We start from the raw sequence: 20,744 nt of genomic DNA on the forward strand, positions 1-20,744 counted from the left end.
TGCACATATAGGGTAGAGGGGATGCCGCTTCCCTATCTCTATCTGCCCCATAGATTTCACATATAGGGTAGAGGGGATGCTGCTTCCCTATCTCTATCTGTCCCATAGATTTCACATATAGGGTAGAGGGGATGCCGCTTCCCTATCTCTATCTGTCCCATAGATTTCACATATAGGGTAGAGGGGATGCCGCTTCCCTATCTCTATCTGTCCCATAGATTTCACATATAGGGTAGAGGGGATGCTGCTTCCCTATCTCTATCTGTCCCATAGATTTCACATATAGGGTAGAGGGGATGCTGCGTCCCTATCTCTATCTGTCCCATAGATTTCACATATAGGGTACAGGGGATGCTGCTTCCCTATCTCTATCTGTCCCATAGATTTCACATATAGGGTACAGGGGATGCTGCTTCCCTATCTCTATCTGTCCCATAGATTTCACATATAGGGTAGAGGGGATGCTGCTTCCCTATCTCTATCTGTCCCATAGATTTCACATATAGGGTAGAGGGGATGCCGCTTCCCTATCTCTATCTGTCCCATAGATTTCACATATAGGGTAGAGGGGATGCTGCTTCCCTATCTCTATCTGTCCCATAGATTTCACATATAGGGTAGAGGGGATGCCGCTTCCCTATCTCTATCTGTCCCATAGATTTCACATATAGGGTACAGGGGATGCTGCTTCCCTATCTCTATCTGTCCCATAGATTTCACATATAGGGTAGAGGGGATGCCGCTTCCCTATCTCTATCTGTCCCATAGATTTCACATATAGGGTAGAGGGGATGCTGCGTCCCTATCTCTATCTGCCCCATAGATTGCACATATAGGGTAGAGGGGATGCCGCTTCCCTATCTCTATCTGTCCCATAGATTGCACATATAGGGTAGAGGGGATGCCGCTTCCCTATCTCTATCTGTCCCATAGATTTCACATATAGGGTAGAGGGGATGCTGCGTCCCTATCTCTATCTGTCCCATAAATTTCACATATAGGGTAGAGGGGATGCTGCGTCCCTATCTCTATCTGTCCCATAGATTTCACATATAGGGTAGAGGGGATGCCGCTTCCCTATCTCTCATCCTCACATCCACTACACAGACAAGAATAGGAGAACCTGCTCCTGTATTCCTCTCTATCACACCCTCAGAGGTAGCAGCAGCATGGAGGACACTGTACATCAATACCGAGCAGTATACATGCGAGTCTAGGATTGAGGTAAAATAAAACATTTACTACAAGCTGCAGACTCGTCTCTGTGTGGCAGATTTTGATGCAGTTTCTTCAGCCAAATCCAAGTGTGGATTCAAAACATGATGTGATATAAAGGAAAGCCGTAGACCTCTCCTTCCTCTTGGATCCACTTCTGGGTTCGGCTCAAAAATCTGTACAAAAACCTTGGCTTTAAAAAAAACTAAACAACAAATGTAAAAAATGTGTGAGATATCATTTCAGATTGAAGATATATAAGGCGCAGGGACACTTTAAATCTACTACATTCATTAAATCTACTACATACATTAATGGTTTGCCTTCCTTTTTTCGGGATGGGTGAAGGCTTACCTACCTGCTCGTGCCACTCACCTCTGTTTCAGCAGGGCCTTGTTGTCTTCAAAGCTGACTCTGCTTGGATAATCCCGCTTGAACATTTCATAGGCTTCTTGGCGGCCGAGCGACATCTGTTCCCCTGCTGGGAGATACATAAGGGGACTCTGAATAAACCTGTACATTAGCAGATTACTAATCTCTTTTCTGTCCTAGAATCCAGCTCTCCTCTCCACTGGATCGTGTAGCGAGGCCCCAGCTTTCCATAGCTTAGGTCTGCCCTAGATTTCTGCCTCCAGAATGTAAACCATAATATTCTAAATCACTTACAGGAACCAGAGAAAACGGTGAGAAACTGAAGTACAAATTATTTTTAAAAGTTGTAAAACTTCTATTTACACAAAGATTCTATTTACCAAGAGAGCAAGTGAGACCGTGAGATACACTGCATTTATGGATGCAGCATTGTCAATGGGTGCAACTAGTGCAACGCACAGAAATTACCATAGAGCTCTCAGGTGACGCTCCCAGTAAATATAGTCAGGACAAGTCACAAACATCAGATATTAATGGTGTAAAGTTTCAAAGAATGGCAGAGTTGGAAGGGACCTCCAGGGTCATCGGGTCCGACCCCCTGCTCAGTGCAGGATCACTAAATCATCCCAGACAGGTATTTGTCCAGCCTTTGTTTGAACACTTCCATTGAAATAGAACTCACCACCTCCTGTGGTAACCTGTTCCACTCATTGATCACCCTCACTGTCTAATATCTAATCTGTGTCTCCTCCCTTTCACTTTCATCCCATTGCTTCTAGTCCTTCCTTGTGCAGATGAGAATAGGGCTGATCCCTCTGCACTGTGACAGCCCTTCATATATTTGTAGAACGCTATTAAGTCTCCTCTCAGCCTTCTTTTTTGAAAGCTAAACATTCCTAGATCCTTTAACCGTTCCTCATAGGACATGATTTGCAGACCGCTCACCATCTTGGTAACTCTTCTCTGAACTTGCTCCAGCTTGTCTAGGTCTTTTTTAAAGTGAGGGTGCCCAGAACTGGACACAGTATTCCAGATGAGGTTTGAGCAAGGAAGAGTAGAGGGGGATAATGACCTCATGTGATCTAGACTCAATGCTTCTCCTAATACATCCCAGAATTGTATTTGCCTTTTTGGCTGCTGCATCACATTGTTGACTCATGTTCAGTCCATAATCTATTAATATACCCGAGTCTTTTTCACATGTGCTGCTGCTTAGCCCAATTCCTCCCATTCTGTATGTGCTTTTCTCATTTATCTTGCCCAGATGTAGGACTTTGCATTTCTCCTTGCTAAATGCCATTCTGTTAGTTGCCGCCCACTGTGCAAGCTTTTCTAGATCTATTTGAATACTCTCTCTCTCTCTTCCCTAGTGTTAGCTAATCCTCCTAGCTTTGTGTCATCAACAAATTTGATCAGTTTCCCATCAATTCCCTCCTCCAGATCATTTATAAAAATGTTGAACACCAGTGGGCCTAGGACAGAGCCTTGTGGTACCCCACTTGATACATTCTTCCACTTGGATGTGCAGTCATTTATGACCACTCTTTGAGTATGATCACTCAGCCAGTTGTGAATCCACCTAACAGTTGCCTTGTCAATCCCATATTTGGTCATTTTTTCAATAGGTATGGTATGAGATACTTTGTCAAATGCTTTACTAAAGTCAAGATAAACTATATCCACCGCATTTCCCTGATCAACCCAGTTGGTGATTCTGTCATAGAAGGAAATTAGATTTGTCTGGCATGACTTGTTTGTTACAAACCCATGCTGGCTCTGGTTAGTTACTCCATTCTCATCCAAGTACTTGCATACATGCTGTTTAATAATTTGTTCAAAGATCTTTCCCGGTATAGAAGTCAGGCTTACAGGTCTGTAGTTTCCTGGATCCACCTTCTTCCCTTTTTTGAAGATGGGGACAATATTTGCCCTTTTCCAATCTTCTGGGACTTCTCCTGTTCTACAGGAATTTTCAAAGATTATGGCGAGTGGTTCAGCAATTACCTCTGCTGCTTCCTTTAGTATCCTAGGATGTAACTTATCTGGACCTTGAGACCTGAATTCATTTAAGTTAGCTAAGTGTTCCCTCACCATATCTCTGCTTATAGGTAGTCTGCATTCTTTTATCCCCCCAAAACACAGGGAAGATCAGTTGATGTTCCATCTACTTTCTGAGAGAAAACAGATACAAAATAGGAACTTAAAAAATCGGCCTTCTCAACATCATTCTTAACCAATTTCATCTTTAAGCATTCAATAGCATCTTTGACTTTTCTTTTGCTATTGACATACCTCCAAAATCTTTTTTATTGCTTTTGGCCTCTGTTGCAAGCCGCAATTCATTATTAGATTTAGCTTTTCTGACGCTTGCCTTACAGTTTTTAACAGGCCGCATTATATTCTTCTTTAGATATTCCCCCCTCTTTCAATTTAATAACCATTTTTCTTTGTTTTTAACATGTATGAATGCATGAAGTAATGAACAACAAGCTTCCTGCAATACTACCCTCTATGTACAAAACTAAAACTAATATAATACTGCTCCTATGTACAGGAATATAACTACTATAATACTGCCTCCTATGTACAAGAATATAACTACTATAATACTGCCCCCTATGTACAAGAATATAACTACTATAATACTGCTCCCTATGTACAAGAATATAACTACTATAATACTGCCCCCTATGTACAAGAATATAACTACTATAATACTGCCCCCTATGTACAAGAATATAACTACTATAATACTGCCCCCTATGTACAAGAATATAACTACTATAATACTGCCCCCTATGTACAAGAATATAACTACTATAATACTGCCTCCTATGTACAAGAATATAACTACTATAATACTGCCCCCTATGTACAAGAATATAACTACTATAATACTGCTCCCTATGTACAAGAATATAACTACTATAATACTGCCCCCTATGTACAAGAATATAACTACTATAATACTGCCCCCTATGTACAAGAATATAACTACTATAATACTGCCCCCTATGTACAAGAATATAACTACTATAATACTGCCCCCTATGTACAAGAATATAACTACTATAATACTGCCTCCTATGTACAAGAATATAACTACTATAATACTGCCCCCTATGTACAAGAATATAACTACTATAATACTGCTCCCTATGTACAATAATATAACTACTATAATACTGCCTCTATGTATAAGAATATAACTACTATAATACTGCCCCCTATGTACAATAATATAACTACTATAATACTGCCCCTATGTATAAGAATATAACTACTATAATACTGCCCCCTATGTACAAGAATATAACGACTATAATACTGCTCCCATGTACAAAAATATAACTACTATAATACTGCTTCCTATGTAAAAGAATACAACTACTATAATACTGCCCCCTATGTACAAGAATATAACTACTATAATACTGCCCCTATGTACAAGAATATAACTACTATAATACTGCCCCTATGTACAAGAATATAACTACTATAATACTGCCCCCTATGTACAAGAATATAACTACTATAATACTGGCCCCTATGTACAAGAATAGAACTACTATAATACTACCTCCTATGTACAAGAATATAACTACTATAATACTGCCCCTATGTACAAGAATATAACTACTATAATACTGCCCCCTATGTACAAGAATATAACTACTATAATACTGCCTCCCTATGTACAAGAATATAACTACTATAATACTGCCCCTATGTACAAGAATATAACTACTATAATACTGCCTCCCTATGTACAAGAATATAACTACTATAATACTGCCCCCTATGTACAGGAATATAACTACTGTAATACTGCCTTCTGTGTACAAGAATATAACTACTATAATACTGCTCCTATGTACAAGAATATAACTACTATAATACTGCCCCCTATGTACAGGAATATAACTACTGTAATACTGCCTCCTGTGTACAAGAATATAACTACTATAATACTGCTCCTATGTACAAGAATATAACTACTATAATACTGCCCCTATGTACAAGAATATAATTACTATAATACTGCTCCCTATGTAGAAGAATATAAGTACTATAATACTGCCCTCTATGTACAAGAATATAACTACTATAATACTGCCCCCTGTGTACAATAATATTACTACTATAATACTGCCCCCTGTGTACAAGAATATAACTACTATAATACTGCCCCCTATGTACAAGAATATAACTACTATAATACTGCCCCCTGTGTACAAGAATATAACTACTATAATACTGCCCCCTATGTACAAGAATATAACTACTATAATACTGCCCCCTATGTACAAGAATATAACTACTATAATACTGCCCCCTGTGTACAATAATATTACTACTATAATACTGCCCCCTGTGTACAAGAATATAACTACTATAATACTGCCCCCTGTGTACAAGAATATAACTGCCCCCTGTGGATAAGAACATGGATATAATATATTGCAGGGAGAGACTTTAGACCTTGCTAGTAGGAGATACTTGCAGCTGTATTCAGGATCTGGATACTTCCACAGTATTTCCATATGAAGTGGAGAGAGTGAGCAATGCTGTAATGAGAGGGTTGGCACAGACGTTCAGGGACCAGTGTCAGCCTGGTAAGCTTGGCAGAGGCTGGAAGTGATGGATACAAGTCAAAGCCACAGAAGCTTTTACCAGACCCGCCCAGCTCAGCCACCACACCTAAACAAATATGAGAGGAGCGTTGCCTTGCGGTGCTGGAGATCACACATTCTGCACTTTGCGTACATCACAGACCGCATTCCCCTGCTTGCTCTAGGGGACGGACAGAGTGCAGGTCTAGCGGCACGCGCAAAGTTCATTTAAAGGCCCAGATAGTAGGGGAGAGGTGTAAGCAATTTGATACCTGAACTAAGTGAAGGGTGCGAAAAGAAAAAGCATAAACTTGCAGAAGAGGCAGGCAACAAAGTTTGCTACTTTTTTCGGCCAAAATTCTAGCTTAATAATATTGCAGTCACCGGGAATGTGACCCCGGCAAGCCTGGAGGGGAGAAAGGTCCTCAAGCATCCCGGGGCAAGCACTGCTTCCAACTGGATCCACAACTTCCAGATGCGGATACAGTTGAAAACTATGGCAGGACAGGAAGCCATTGGCACCCTGTCCCGCCTCTTATCCTGGTGAGCCAATGGCTGCTTTAGCCCTGTGGTCTGCTAGAGCTCCAGGGCACATAGAAAATCTCTGGCAATGTGATGGCGTTACTTCATTAGAAGTGGTCAATGATCTCTGGGCTAGATGGAGAAGAAAAGGAAAGTAAATAACTCCAATCAGAGAAGATGTCACCAGTGATTCACTAACAGTGCAGAGGGATCAGCCCTATTCTCATTTGCACAAGGAAAGACTAGAAGCAATGGGATGAAACTGAAAGAGAGAAGACACAGATTAAATATTAGACAGTGAGGGTGATCAATGAGTGGAACAGGTTACCACGGGAGGTGGTGAGTTCTCCTTCAATGGAAGTGTTCAAACAAAGGCTGGACAAATATCTGTCTGGGATGATTTAGTGAATCCTGCTGTGAGCAGGGGGTCGGACCCGATGACCCTGGAGGTTCCTTCAAACTTGTATGTATGGTAATAATATTCAGTGACTGTTTCATGATGGTGTGGTGACATGATTTGGGACTTATACAGTAGTTACACAGATGGTATTGGTGTTTGTACAGTAGTTTATATCCACTAGCAGTATGGTTATATTAGTCACTATGTAGTGGTAATGGTAGTGGTAATACTGGCATTGATATGGAGGTAACAGTATAGAGGTAATATCTGATACTTATAAACTGGTCTTATTTTATTAAATGTCACATCACATGAGTTACATGTGATCAGTCACTAGGGGCTTTGAGCTCCGCCCCTGATCTCATGACGGTGATGTCATTACAACTGCTTCATCCCTGTCCACTGAATGAGGGATTACGGGCGGACTACATCCTTCACAAACCCCTGCGCCTTCAGTTGCTATGGATACAGCAGTACTCAGTCTGGCAGTTTGTAACTGGACACCTGTGTGGAGACTCCAATAACTGACACCTCATACATGTCCACACACATAGCTGGTGGTGCATACTGACCAACATTGAAGCACAGTCCTTCCCCACTATCTTCCCATCTCCTGAATGTGATATCATGTCATCTTCAGTGCTAATGCCACCAACACCAGTCCAGCCTTCATCTAATCGTCAACCGTTGTCCAGTGTTGGAACAAACCATCGCTGTCGTGCAAACATGTCACCACAGAGGGATCAACACTGCTATGAAGCGAAGGCAGCTTACATGACACAACGACAAGCCATGATTTCTCCTCAGCCACTAGCTGCACTTTGTCAATATCGTGCAGCTGATATGCGAAAGCAACAAGCGAACATGTCTCCTCAGCGAGTAGCTAAAGTTCGTAAATTACATGCAGCTCGTATGCGAAAGCAACAAGCAAACATGTCTCCTCAGTGAGCAGCTCAAGTTCGTGAATATCAAGCTAAACTCCCACCTCCCCAAGCACATCAAGTTATTGAAGTCAACGCAGCCCGCAGGCGTGAAGCCCGTCGCAATCACATTGTTCGTCGTGGAAACGATCTGAGAGATTTTTACGCACGCGTCCAGAAGCTAAATAGGTTTACATGTTGCAGTATGAGTATCGCTATTTTGTACATTTACTGACGTTTTCTTCTTCATAGGTGTTTGCAATGTTCTGGAAAACTGTAAATAATGGTAATAGCTGACTATCTGCACGGAAATCTTTGTACCAACTCCAATCCCTTTCACTATATTATATTAGTAAGTGGCACATTGGTACTAGTATTATGAGACAGAGAAGACTGGGTACTGGGATATAGATCTGTATTATGGGGGTGGGGTTGGGGGTGAGAATACATCTTCATACACCCCAGCAATGCCACTTGGGCCCATGCATCCAAGCTCCATGCTTGTGGGGTCCGCCCGTGAACACAACACATACACTACATCCCTCCCATGTATCTATTAGAACTGGGGCTTTGTGCACAGCTCCATAGTAATACATGTTCTTCTGTGCACAGGTGGAGGGGGCGCTGTAGAGACGGGTTCTTGGCTTTCCCCATATAAATGGATACTCCACCTTTCCGTCCAATGAAAATCACAAACTCCTCTCCGCTGCGTAGTGGCTTCACTGCCCGGTCCTGAAGAGGTTAAAGGGACTCTACATTCAGCATCCGGTTTCGGCCTTCTGCTTATATTTTTAGTGTTTGGAGTCGGCTGCGCTGAATTTTTAGCCGTGTAATTTGTGTGTTTACTAGTGAAGGAATTTATAGATGTGCGAGAGGAGCGCGGGCATCAGTGCCAACGTCCAGGAGGATACAGGGCAGAAGCCTGGACTGCTGGGCTTCAATGGGCAAATTCAAAGGGGTCCCCATAAGGTTATGTTCACAAGGATGACCCCCAACCCTGGACCCCCTTCCAGACTGAGGCAGAATCTAATAGTCCCCCTCTTTATTCAATCACAAAGCCCCCCACTTCCCCATCCAGATGCTTATTTGCCCGCCTTAAAGGGCACCACGAGCTCCTGGCTGGTTCTTTGCCTTTGCTTGCTAAGGCCGCGTTGTCCATGCAGAGTAAACGTTTAGATCCTCATCCCCCACTGGGAAGGTGATCTCGCCCCTCCTCCTCGCTGCACCCCATAGATCCTATCCATGATGCTCCATTCACATCAAAAGCTGCATTCACTAAGCTGCCATTACAGCATGCATAATGTTCAGCCACATCCAGAGCTGCATTCACAATTCTGCCATTACAAGAATTTCTTTTGCTCCAGATTCAGAGTTGGAGCAATTCTGCAGTTACATTATGCGATATACTCCAGTCCCCTCCAGAGCTGCATTCAATTCCTGCTGTCTGCGGGTCCCAGCGTATTCTTCTGTACAGATTATGCTCTGCTATGGTAAGCTTTGACAGAAGTAGTTTGTGCCCGGCTTTAGAAAATAGTCTCTTACCATGCAGGATTGTCAGTTAAGGCTGTGGCAGCTAGTAGAATTGTAAAAGGCAGCTCTGGCTGTGATTGGAGGGTATAGCCTAATACAGAGAAAAGTACAGGGTGAGGCAAAAGTCCAGACACAGCTGTTTACCTGGGTGAGAAAACTGATTTTCAAGGTGTGAAAGCATTAATTTGGAAGGAGGCTGCATTTTTTTTTGGTGGAGGAGATTTTTTCGGTGGCAATTTTGGAATTCACCACATTGAAATCAGCTCAGGTTTTTGAAATGGGGAGCGGGTCATGTGATATATTAGTCTTTATCCAGAAACACACAAAGTGTCAGTTTTGCCCTTTCTTTACTTGTTTAGGAGTTAAGTGAGATCAGAGTTTCACAAAGTGCTTTAGATGATGTGTTAGATGTGTCCACCATTCTGAGGATGCATACGGGTAAACGTTTAATCCAGGCTTCGTGAACCTGCTGAAGGGGATACTTATTTACAGCACTGGAGGACTCGGGTGAACCAGATTGGGTATTTTTTGCACAGACACAAGGGATTTTAAAGGGACGCATCAAACACACCATACACAGATGACTATCAAGCCCTAGCCTTGGCAGGGCTTCATAAGCAACATTAAAAATCATTATATACTGCAATACTGAAGTACTGCAGTATATACTACAAGTGAAGTAGTGCAGTACATATAGTACAACTGATCAAATGATCGCAAAGTCTACTATGGGGACTAAATAAAATCAGAAAACTTTATGAAAACTTTTTTTTTTTTTTACAAAAAAGTGCCCTCATGCAGCCCAATCGACGAATTTCAGAATACGGCGACCGAAAGCAACTACGTTCACGTCATTTTTTACTGCACAGTGAAAACTAAACCCACCAAAAATGGCACAATTGCATTTTTTTAAAACTTCTCCCCACTTAAAAAACAGTTTACCGTACATTAAATGGTCCCATAAAAAAAAATACAACTTGTCCCGCAAACGACAACTGGCCAGGTCAATGGAAAAATAAAAAAAAAGTTATTGTACTTGGAAAGTTGGGACGAAGAAACAAAACAAACAAAAAAAAAACAAAATCGGGTCCTGAAGGGGTTAAACCTTGAATGGTAAATCTGGTGCAGAAAGAACGGGCACATCACTGTATGAGTGGTCATATTTACCATTCAGAAGGCTGGAATGGCTGGATTGCATCTACTGTTAAAGCTAACATGGCAGCCATATTGGTTGTTACCCAGCTTTCCCAGGACAGTATGAATGGCGGTTTAGGCTCCCGCTGCAGGACTGATATTTAATAGGGGTTTTATCTGAGTTGCGGTCCTAGGATGTTCCTTAGAGCAAGACCACCGCCATTATCAAGGTCTGTAGAGTCTGATGGCTAATGCTGACACTCGATATAATCCCATTCCTAGAAGTGACTTCTCCTCATCCTGGACTGTACGGCACATCTGCTCCGTCCCCTGCGAGGTTTGGTCGGAATGATTACAGCAGCTCTCGCGCTTCCAATGCATCTGTTTTCTGAATGAGAATCATTGCTCTGGCGCGTCTTGTGGGACAGTTCAGTAGAAGCCAATCTCTGCTTTTCGGTCATTTGTTTGGATGCTCGTCCCGTGAATCGGCCTTTATTGACTGGGATATTAAAAAACATCAATGAGAACGAGATTCAAAACGCGCCGGGCGGTGAAGTAATGGAAAGCCCGTGTCCAAGACAATTCGTTGCACCTGCTTATATTGGAAGGAGCAGTATGAACAGTATGGGCCAAAACCAAGCCAAGCCCAGGACAGCGAAGGCTCCAATATCAGAGCGCAGAAAGGAATCCAGATGGGGAGAAGACAATGTAAACTGTCGCGTTTCATGATGGGAGCAAAGCGGCTTTATATTGTACAGGGAGATGGGAGACGGCAGTTGATAGTAAATCCCAATTATTCGGCATCGGACTGTCTAGTACTTCCACACTAGCAGCTGAGCTGGACCATTAGATGCTGGACCACAGAGACCCAGGAGACTCCCTGATCCTTGATTTCCTGCGCTGGATGAGATTGAACATGAGGAATGCAAAGTCTTCTCCATCTGCTGCGAAAGCCAGAAATGTCATCAAAGAAAAAAGTTTGAAATGTGCTTTGGAATTTTACTTTTGGTGTCAAAAGTGGAGGCTGGCGCTATCAGAACTGAGGCCGTTAATATGGCGCCATCAGAACTCGGGTTCGTATTTAGTAGACCATTAACCTGGCGCTATCAGAACTGAGGCCGTTAATATGGCGCCATGAGAACTCGGGTTCGTATTTAGTAGACCATTAACTTGGCGCTATCAGAACTGAGGCCGTTAATATGGCGCCATGAGAACTGTGGCTTGCATCTAGTAGACCATCAACCTGGCGCTATCAGAACTGAGGCAGTTAATATGGCGCCATGAGAACTCGGGTTTGTATTTAGTAGACCATCAACCTGGCACTATCAGAGCTGAGGCCGTTAATATGGCGCCATGAGAACTCGGGCTTGTATTTAGTAGACCATCAACCTGGCACTATTAGAACTGAGGCCGTTAATATGGCGCCATGAGAACTCGGGCTTGTATTTAGTAGACCATCAACCTGGCACTATTAGAACTGAGGCCGTTAATATGGCGCCATGAGAACTCGGGCTCGTATCTAGTAGACCATCAACCTGGCGCCATCAACATACAAAACTTGTGCAGGATTCTCGGTCGATAGACCAACTATCGGGTCGGGACACTCATCTGCATTATGAGCGCATGAATAATACACTCGCCTGAGGGCGGACAAAACCTTAAACCTCTAGTAAAATCCGGAACAACCTGGAGATCATCACCAGTAACACTGACCCATCTGCCGCTACAATCTGGGGTGTAGTCAGCAAATGGATCTATCTCTGCTTGCTGTCAGAAAACAATCAAACTTTAAAAGGATTGTCTGCTTGCCCTGTGGTTCTCCCAGTCTTTGTTTTGGAATGGCTACCACCTGACTGCTGCAGCCAATCAGAGACCACGGAAATAAGACGCCATTCTCCTGGCATCATAGCCCGCAACATCTGAGTGGTGATGCCAGGAGAACGGCACCTGACTGTAGCGGTCAGTTGGTATCATGCCACAACAAGGACCAAGAGGACTGCAGGGCGGCAGCTACCCAAACTGCACTAACTGGGCCAGGAGCTTCTGGATGTAAACTACAGGAATATCCATTCACTGACAGGAAGCGGAGATCTTGACAAGAGCAGAATAGAAACACAAAACATTTTAGAAAGCTGCCAAACTTTTCAATCTACAATGAGACTGGAGGAACCTCGAGTCCTGAGGAGACGCAGCAACACCTTGAGTCAATCTCAAGACCTCATGTGTCCGTGAACAGTGGCGACGCTGCGCCTTTAATTGCAGCTGTGACATCACGGGGCGGCACAGCGAGACGCCAAGTGGATGCAGTGAGTCAGAGGGGATTTCAGCGCCGCTGAATAGTTCCAGGTGAGGATTAGAAGGGCTCGAGCTGCTGCCGCAATGTTAAGGAGAACAATATGGCCATTTTGTCGGGATCGCAGTCCAACACGCAGAGCTGGAGGATAAAATAAAACCAGACGTTGGAGAGAGGTCCGGGGGCCGGGGCGCGAGGGGTCCCCGGGGAGCCCTGAACTCAGCAGATTCACATGCCGGATGATGTATTACCCCCGGAGGAGCGCGGCCGACAAGACAGCGCCGGCGTCAGGTGCCATGAACAGGTGCAGAAGAGGCGAAGAGCAAGGAACATCGTTGGCAAGCTTCAGGAGTAAAGAGAAAGCATGAAGAGAATTTCTCCAGGAACTATCAGTCGTAGTAGAGGATGTACAGAGGGGTCACCCGGCTCTCCGCGGAGCCTGAATGGCCTACAAATCTGCCATGCCAGCATTAGGGGGCAGTCACACAAGGAGCAGGGTGAAAACAAACGCAGTTTTGCCATCTTTGGAGTGAAAAAAAAACGCAACCAGGGTAAAAACGTGCAACTTTGGTGACGTGGTTTTTGGTTCAGTCTTTACAACCTCATCTGAATGCACACTAACATAGTATGAGTAGTAAGTGGGGCCACAAAGGGGGCACTAATACTCCCTCACCTCCTAATAGTGCTTCTCTGTGGCCCCACTTACTAATAGTGCCCTGCCATCCCATCCTACTGCTAGGCCCCCATGCCAGTACCTCCAACCAGTAGCAGGGGGGAAACCATCTTCAGCACTTACTGACGCTGGACTGATGGACATAACCTGACCCCGTCCCCGGCTCCTATTCTCTACATAGAGCACACTGCCCTGTAGTCCTGACTCCTTCACCCTCCCCTTTCCTGCTTTTTGCCCAGAGCATGCTGTCCTGTAGTCCTGACTCCTCCCCCGACTCCCACTCTCTGCACAGAGCATGCTGCCCTGTAGTCCTGACTCCTCCCCCGACTCCCACTCTCTGCACAGAGTATGCTGCCCTGTAGCCCTGACTCCTCCCCTGGCTCCCACTCTCTACACAGAGCAGGTTGTCCTGTAGCCCCGACTCCCACTCTCTGCACAGAGCACGCTGTTCTGTAGTCCTGACTCCTCCCCCAACTCCTGCTCTCTGCCCAGAGCATGCTGTCCTGTAGTCCTGACTCCTCCCCCGGCTCCTGCTCTCTGCACAGAGCATGCTGTCCTGTAGTCCCAACTCCTCCCCCGACTCCTGCTCTCTGCACAGAGCATGCTGTCCTGTAGTCCCAACTCCTCCCCCAGCCCCTGCTTTCTGAACAGAGCATGCTGTCCTGTAGTTCTGACTCCTCCCCTGACTCCCACTCTCTGCACAGAGCATGCTGCCCTGTAGCCCTGACTCCCACTCTCTGCACAGAGCACGCTGTTCTGTAGTCCTGACCCCTCCCCAACTCCTACTCTCTGCCCAGAGGATGCTGTCCTGTAGTTCTGACTCCTCCCCCAGCTCCTGCTCCCTGCACAGAGCATGCTGTCCTGTAGTCCCAACTCCTCCCCCAGCCCCTGCTTTTTGCACAGAGCATGCTGTCCTGTAGTCCTGACTTCTCCCTTGGCTCCCACTCTCATCACAGAGCACGCTGTTCTGTAGTCCTGACTCCTCCCCCAACTCCTGCTCTCTTCCCAGAGCATGCTGTCCTGTAGTCCTGACTCCTCCCCCAGCCCCTGCTTTCTGCACAGAGCTGCTGTCCTGTAGTCCTGACTCCTCCCCCGATTCCTGCTCTCTGCACAGAGCTGCTGTCCTGTAGTCCCAACTCCTCCCCCAGCCCCTGCCTTCTGCACAGAGCATGCTGCCCTGTAGTCCTGACTCCTCCCCCAACTCCTGCTCTCTGCACAGAGCTGCTGTCCTGTAGTCCTGAGTCTCCTTCTATCTGCATATCTTCACTACTGCGTCCTCCTCTGCCACACAGGACGCTTTATTAACACAAGATTTTACTATAGAAGAACTGAACCTGAATTTACCACAAATAGAACAAACTCCAGAGAAGGAACAAGACAAACCATCTGATAACTGCGGAGCAATGCCCAGAGCCAGCAACTGTGTACCATAGGACAGTAAGCGATGCTGGAACCAACCCCGTAGAAGACTCTATGGAAAAAGATCCAGCCCATGTCATCTAGTGAGTCCATAACAAATATTGTGGACACTGACATATCTAAATATGGGATCACACAGAGCTGGGTCAAAGGGATAAAAGGAACATGAAAATAAAGTGTCAGTATTATGATTGGTGCAATCATCTGGTGTTTATAGCACACAGCACAGCAGCCAGGCTCCTCCCTCCACTACTGAGAGGACTGAGAATCATTTAATGTCCACCAAACAGAAGTGGAAATGGAGAAAATACTGGATACAAGTCAATTAATAGCCAGAAATAGATCTGATCCTCATTAATAACCTCTAGCAGCTTATTCTCAATCGTTCGGTACCCTTTAATGGAGTTTTTCTTTTTGTTTTGGGCAGTAATGGTGGCATTGGTCACCAAGTAACCTGCACAAATTGCAAAGATAATGATTCCTCTTGAATTCTATAAGAATGGGCTGAAAGTTCCACAAAAAAGGAAGAATATATATTGATAGACTATGAAAAATTAAAAAAAATATAATATATACATTCCACTTTAATATGTGGTCCTGAAAGGGTTAAAGAGTTCAACATTTGCTGTCGAGGACTGACAGGTCATCAATATGCGATCTGCCGATCAGCTGATTCCTGGCGCCATTGTCAGCAGAGGAAGCAGAAAACGTTGACCATAGCGCAATGCAATACCAACCTGGGCCACTGCACTATGGTCAGCACTTTCAGCTTCCTCCGCTGAGCATAGCTGACATCGGCATCAGGAATCAGTGGGGATCCGCGAGGAGGGTGTTCGCCGATCATCTAATTGACGACCTGTCAGTCATCATTAGTAAAAGTTGAACATGTTCCAGAACACCCATTAAAGGCCATTTTCTATTTCCATCGATGTCACACACCTGTCATCCTGTGGAGGGCGCTGGTCTGGATGTCTGGAGTTGCTGGGGATTGTGGACCTCTCTTTGTAGAGTGTTCTCTTCCATTTGCCTGGAGCGGATCGCTGGACATTTCATACGCAGCGTCCTGATTCCTGCTCTTCTCCCTCTTCAGCATGCTGATCAGGATATCTGATGATCAGCGATCGGAAGAGAACGGACCGTACCACAAGGGGACTGATACAGGTTAGCGCTCCGCAATGCCAAATGTTACTGCGTCATAAAGGCGTATTCCCATTTTCTTGTCTCGGTGGGACAAGGAAACCTGTCAAGATGTGACATCTGGCGGCAGGGGGCTTGAGGTTTGGGTGGGTCGCACACTTCTCTATACTGTAATGTTATTGTTGGACTGTTCCTTTAAATCCCAGCGCTCTCTGCTGCACACGTGTGTACTCCGCAGACACATGGAACTATATATAACCCGAGATATTGAGGTTTCCAAGAAGAATTAGTAACAGAAGAGATTCCACATGATTTACGCTTGTTTGTTCATGCTTAATGGGGCGAGTTACAGGGGTGAAGGGTTTAGTCCGATGCTATCACTAACCGTGACAGGCTGCGGAGTGAAGATGAGCCCCCAGAGATGGAAGGTTCCCACGGTGAGAGGCTTCTACTACTACAGCTATGAAGGAGGGGAGTCTACAGCTACATCTCCGGCTCAGCCTGACAACAAGACTCAGGGGCAGTGTCCTGCTGGGCCGGTGGCTCTAAATGTGCAGACTTCATCTAGGACCCCTATTAGCGGGGCTTTACAACGATCCTTTCATGCAAGCATAGCCAGCAACCAGTGACTAGCGAGAATTAGTTGCTTCCTTTCAGCTCACCTAAAAATAGTCGCTGGTTGACTAATTATCATCTGGTGTAAACAGGTAATCTTTGTCTTACAACGACGAGCCAACAACTTTGCAGGGAGGTGCGCATTTGTTCCCCCCAAACGCCGATTTGCTGCTGCCTTTTTTTGAACACTTTGTCTTCCTAATTATCGCCCATGACTTCTAGAAAACACAGGAGTTTGTGAATGACATCATTGAATGTCTGTGATTGGTTCACCGAGCGCCCGCTCTGATTGGCTGAGGCGGTGCTCCTGAACCAATCAAAGCAATCGCTTGCAGGAGGCGGGGTATTCAAGCCCCGTCACCTGCAAGAGATGCTCCGTTGGCATTGAGGAGTACACAGAAGCCTGCAGGAGCGCCACAGCCCAGCGGGTGGGACCCGGACGGCAGCTGCTAGGTGAGTATAAGCCCCTCCCGAAAATAAGACCCTGTGCTTCATACGTAAAAAATGCTGTGAATATGCATGTATCATGCATATGCAGAGGTATGGTTCCCTTATTATCATGCACATTGCTTGATGCTCCCATAGACTTTCATCGGCGATCTTGCTCCATAATAAGGACCAAAATAGGAAATGTTGCAATTTTTTTCACGCATGTCAGAATACACCAATAGAGACCAATGGTGCTGCACTCTATCCGTATAACACATGTAAGAATACTGTGCGATACAGACCGAAAATACGCTGGTGTGAATGAGGCTTCTTCTACACGGAGCAACTGATCGCTCATTTTTGTATGATTCAGCGATAATCGTTCTTCGTAAAAGGCCCACAGAGAGGGAAATAAAAAAAATGGGAGTAAGTGGGTAAGTTGTGCAGCTACAGGAACGGATTGCTAAAGGGTCCCTGCAGACAGACCCCAAATCTCATTACTTTAGCACATGAATGGCAGAAGCAGGCGTTATCCAACTGGACATTTCCTTTAATGCCACAGTTTCGCCCCTACGCCATTCACAGGGGCTGCAGCCAATAGCAGAGCTCAGTTAATGATGGCGGAGTTCTGTTATTTGCTGCAACCCCCGTGACGCCCCGTAAACCGGGTGGGACTGTAGCTGTCAAAAGAGACTGGAGCGGAGGACCGAGCAACGCCGCAGGACACAGCGGAAGCGGGGAGAGGCGAGTATATCACCATTCGTTATTTTAATGCATGGGGAGGGGTTGTCCAGACTTCTTACAACTTGGAAACCCCTAAAGTAAAGTGTCAGATCCGGGTTGGATTTGTCTGGCACTGTAAATCCAAGGCAGCGCTGTGTGGGCAGGTGCGTTGTCAGGATGGAAGAACCAGTCACCCATTTTCCCACACAGGACTGAGTGTTAGGAAATTTTTGATGAAAACTGGCATGACCCCTTTGGGTCGGCCTCCGTATACACCCAAACTTGCAGTGGGCAACTTTTTTTTGCGGGCGCTTTCCCGTCTGCATGTTATTGGTATGAACCAGCCGCGTGCGGGCAGAAAGGGCTCTCAGGTGACCTATATAGCGGTTTAAGGATACTGATCTCGCTGTCTCTTTGCTGCAGGAGGTCTCGAAGCTTCTTTACTTCCTCTGGACGGGCAGAGGACGCTGCAGGCCTTTCTACAGGTATTTCCGGAGAGGTCGCTCTGCTGTCGGATGTTTTCTTATCATGGAGAGTTCTCTGCTTGGACAAAAAAATGGAACAAAGATTATTATGGCACCAAAGTCCCGTAACTAAGGGCACCATATAACCTTCTGTGATGGGAACAAGCCAGATCGTCCATAGAGGATGGGGTACCGCCATGTATCACGGAAGCCATAGAGAAGCTGGATAGAGCTCCAGTCATTAGCTTGGTCTATGAATGCTCTGCAAGCAAGGAGTCAAGATGGCGGCAACATAAGACTGTTATAACCAAAGGCATCATCCAGCCATGTGTGTATGAACCATTTTCAAGATCTCTGCTTGCTTTTTAGTGAAGGAACTACTTTACCTTAAAGAAGTTAAAACAATATTGAATCTTCCTCATGTCAGCCCCCACATCCAGGCTACCGTCAGGGTCCTTGTCATCGAGAAAACTGTGCAGCTGCTCTTCCAGTCTGAAAGATGAAAGGAACCTTGTTAAAATGTAAAGGACGGTCACTAGTTACTAATGGCACGGAGTCATGACCAACCCATTCTAACAAGTGTAGATGTTGCCATTAGGGCTCATGCATCAAGACATGAAACCAGCACCCAGAGCACACACGGCCGGCACCCAGAGCCCATACACACGGCCGGCATCCACAGCAATGGGGAGTAAGCGAGTTTTACACCCCTCTGCCTGTCCACCCCTTCAAGACCCTTCTGCCACAACCTCCTGCAGACCTCTCTGCCTCCTGCTCCTCCTTTTCCCCCCAGACCCCCCTGCCTTCTGCTCCTCCTCTTCCCTCCAGACCCCTCTGACTCCTGCTCCTCCTTTTCCCCCCAGACCCCTCTGACTCCTGCTCCTCCTTTTCCCCCCAGACCCCTCTGCCTTCTGCTCCTCCTCTTCCCTCCAGACTTCCAGACACCTGCTCCTCCTATTCCCCCCAGACCCCTCTGACTCCTGCTCCTCCTTTTCCCCCCAGACCCCTCTGCCTCCTCCTCTTCCCACCAGACCCCTCTTGCCTACTCCTCTTCCCACCAGACCCCTCTGCCTCCTCCTCTTCCCACCAGACCCCTCTGCCTCCTCCTCTTCCCACCAGACCCCTCTGCCTCCTGCTCCTCCTCTTCCCTCCAGACCCCTCTGCCTCCTGCTCCTCCTCTTCCCTCCAGACCCCTCTGCCTCCTGCTCCTCCTCTTCCCTCCAGACCACTCTGCCTCCTGCTCCTCCTCTTCCCTCCAGACCCCTCTGCCTGCTGCTCCTCCTCTTCCCACCAGACCCCTCTGCCTCCTCCTTCTCTTCCCACCAGACCCCTCTGCCTCCTCCTTCTCTTCCCACCAGACCCCTCTGCCTCCTCCTTCTCTTCCCACCAGACCCCTCTGCCTCCTCCTTCTCTTCCCACCAGACCCCTCTGCCTCCTCCTTCTCTTCCCACCAGACCCCTCTGCCTCCTCCTTCTCTTCCCACCAGACCCCTCTGCCTCCTCCTCTTCCCACCAGACCCCTCTGCCTCCTCCTCCTCTTCCCACCAGACCCCTCTGCCTCCTCCTCCTCCTCCTCTTCCCACCAGACCCCTCTGCCTCCTGCTCCTCCTCTTCCCTCCAGACCCCTCTGCCTCCTCCTTCTCTTCCCACCAGACCCCTCTGCCTCCTCCTTCTCTTCCCACCAGACCCCTCTGCCTCCTCCTCTTCCCACCAGACCCCTCTGCCTCCTCCTCTTCCCTCCAGACCCCTCTGCCTCCTCCTCTTCCCTCCAGACCCCTCTGCCTCCTCCTCTTCCCTCCAGACCCCTCTGCCTCCTCCTCTTCCCTCCAGACCCCTCTGCCTCCTGCTCCTCCTCTTCCCTCCAGACCCCTCTGCCTCCTGCTCCTCCTCTTCCCTCCAGACCCCTCTGCCTCCTGCTCCTCCTCTTCCCTCCAGACCCCTCTGCCTCCTGCTCCTCCTCTTCCCTTCAGACCCCTCTACCTCCTGCTCCTCCTCTTCCCTTCAGACCCCTCTGCCTCCTGCTCCTCCTCTTCCCTTCAGACCCCTCTGCCTCCTGCTCCTCCTCTTCCCTTCAGACCCCTCTGCCTCCTGCTCCTCCTCTTCCCTTCAGACCCCTCTGCCTCCTGCTCCTCCTCTTCCCTTCAGACCCCTCTGCCTCCTGCTCCTCCTCTTCCCTTCAGACCCCTCTGCCTCCTGCTCCTCCTCTTCCCTTCAGACCCCTCTGCCTCCTGCTCCTCCTCTTCCCTTCAGACCCCTCTGCCTCCTGCTCCTCCTCTGCCCTTCAGA

General features: G+C 46.6%; 1 protein-coding gene across 7 annotated transcripts in view; it reads right to left on the bottom strand.

Annotated features, from left to right (window-relative positions):
• Window positions 1-20,744, bottom strand: part of KIF6 (kinesin family member 6) — a 126,944-nt gene that overhangs the window by 54,304 nt on the left and 51,896 nt on the right. For 3 of the 7 annotated variants that reach the window (XM_066595308.1, XM_066595311.1, XM_066595312.1), the window contains exons 11-14: window positions 18,846-18,951; window positions 18,394-18,538; window positions 16,031-16,198; window positions 1,591-1,696 (exon numbers count right to left, since the gene is read on the bottom strand). In XM_066595308.1, the coding sequence (XP_066451405.1) occupies window positions 1,591-1,696; window positions 16,031-16,198; window positions 18,394-18,538; window positions 18,846-18,951 (525 nt within the window). The remainder of the gene's footprint in view (window positions 1-1,590; window positions 1,697-16,030; window positions 16,199-18,393; window positions 18,539-18,845; window positions 18,952-20,744) is intronic. The other 4 variants (XM_066595309.1, XM_066595314.1, XM_066595310.1 and 1 more) reach the window with 2 other exon arrangements.

Source organism: Eleutherodactylus coqui, chromosome 3, assembly GCF_035609145.1.
Source record: "Eleutherodactylus coqui strain aEleCoq1 chromosome 3, aEleCoq1.hap1, whole genome shotgun sequence".
In the NCBI taxonomy this organism is placed as follows: Eukaryota; Metazoa; Chordata; class Amphibia; order Anura; family Eleutherodactylidae; genus Eleutherodactylus; species Eleutherodactylus coqui.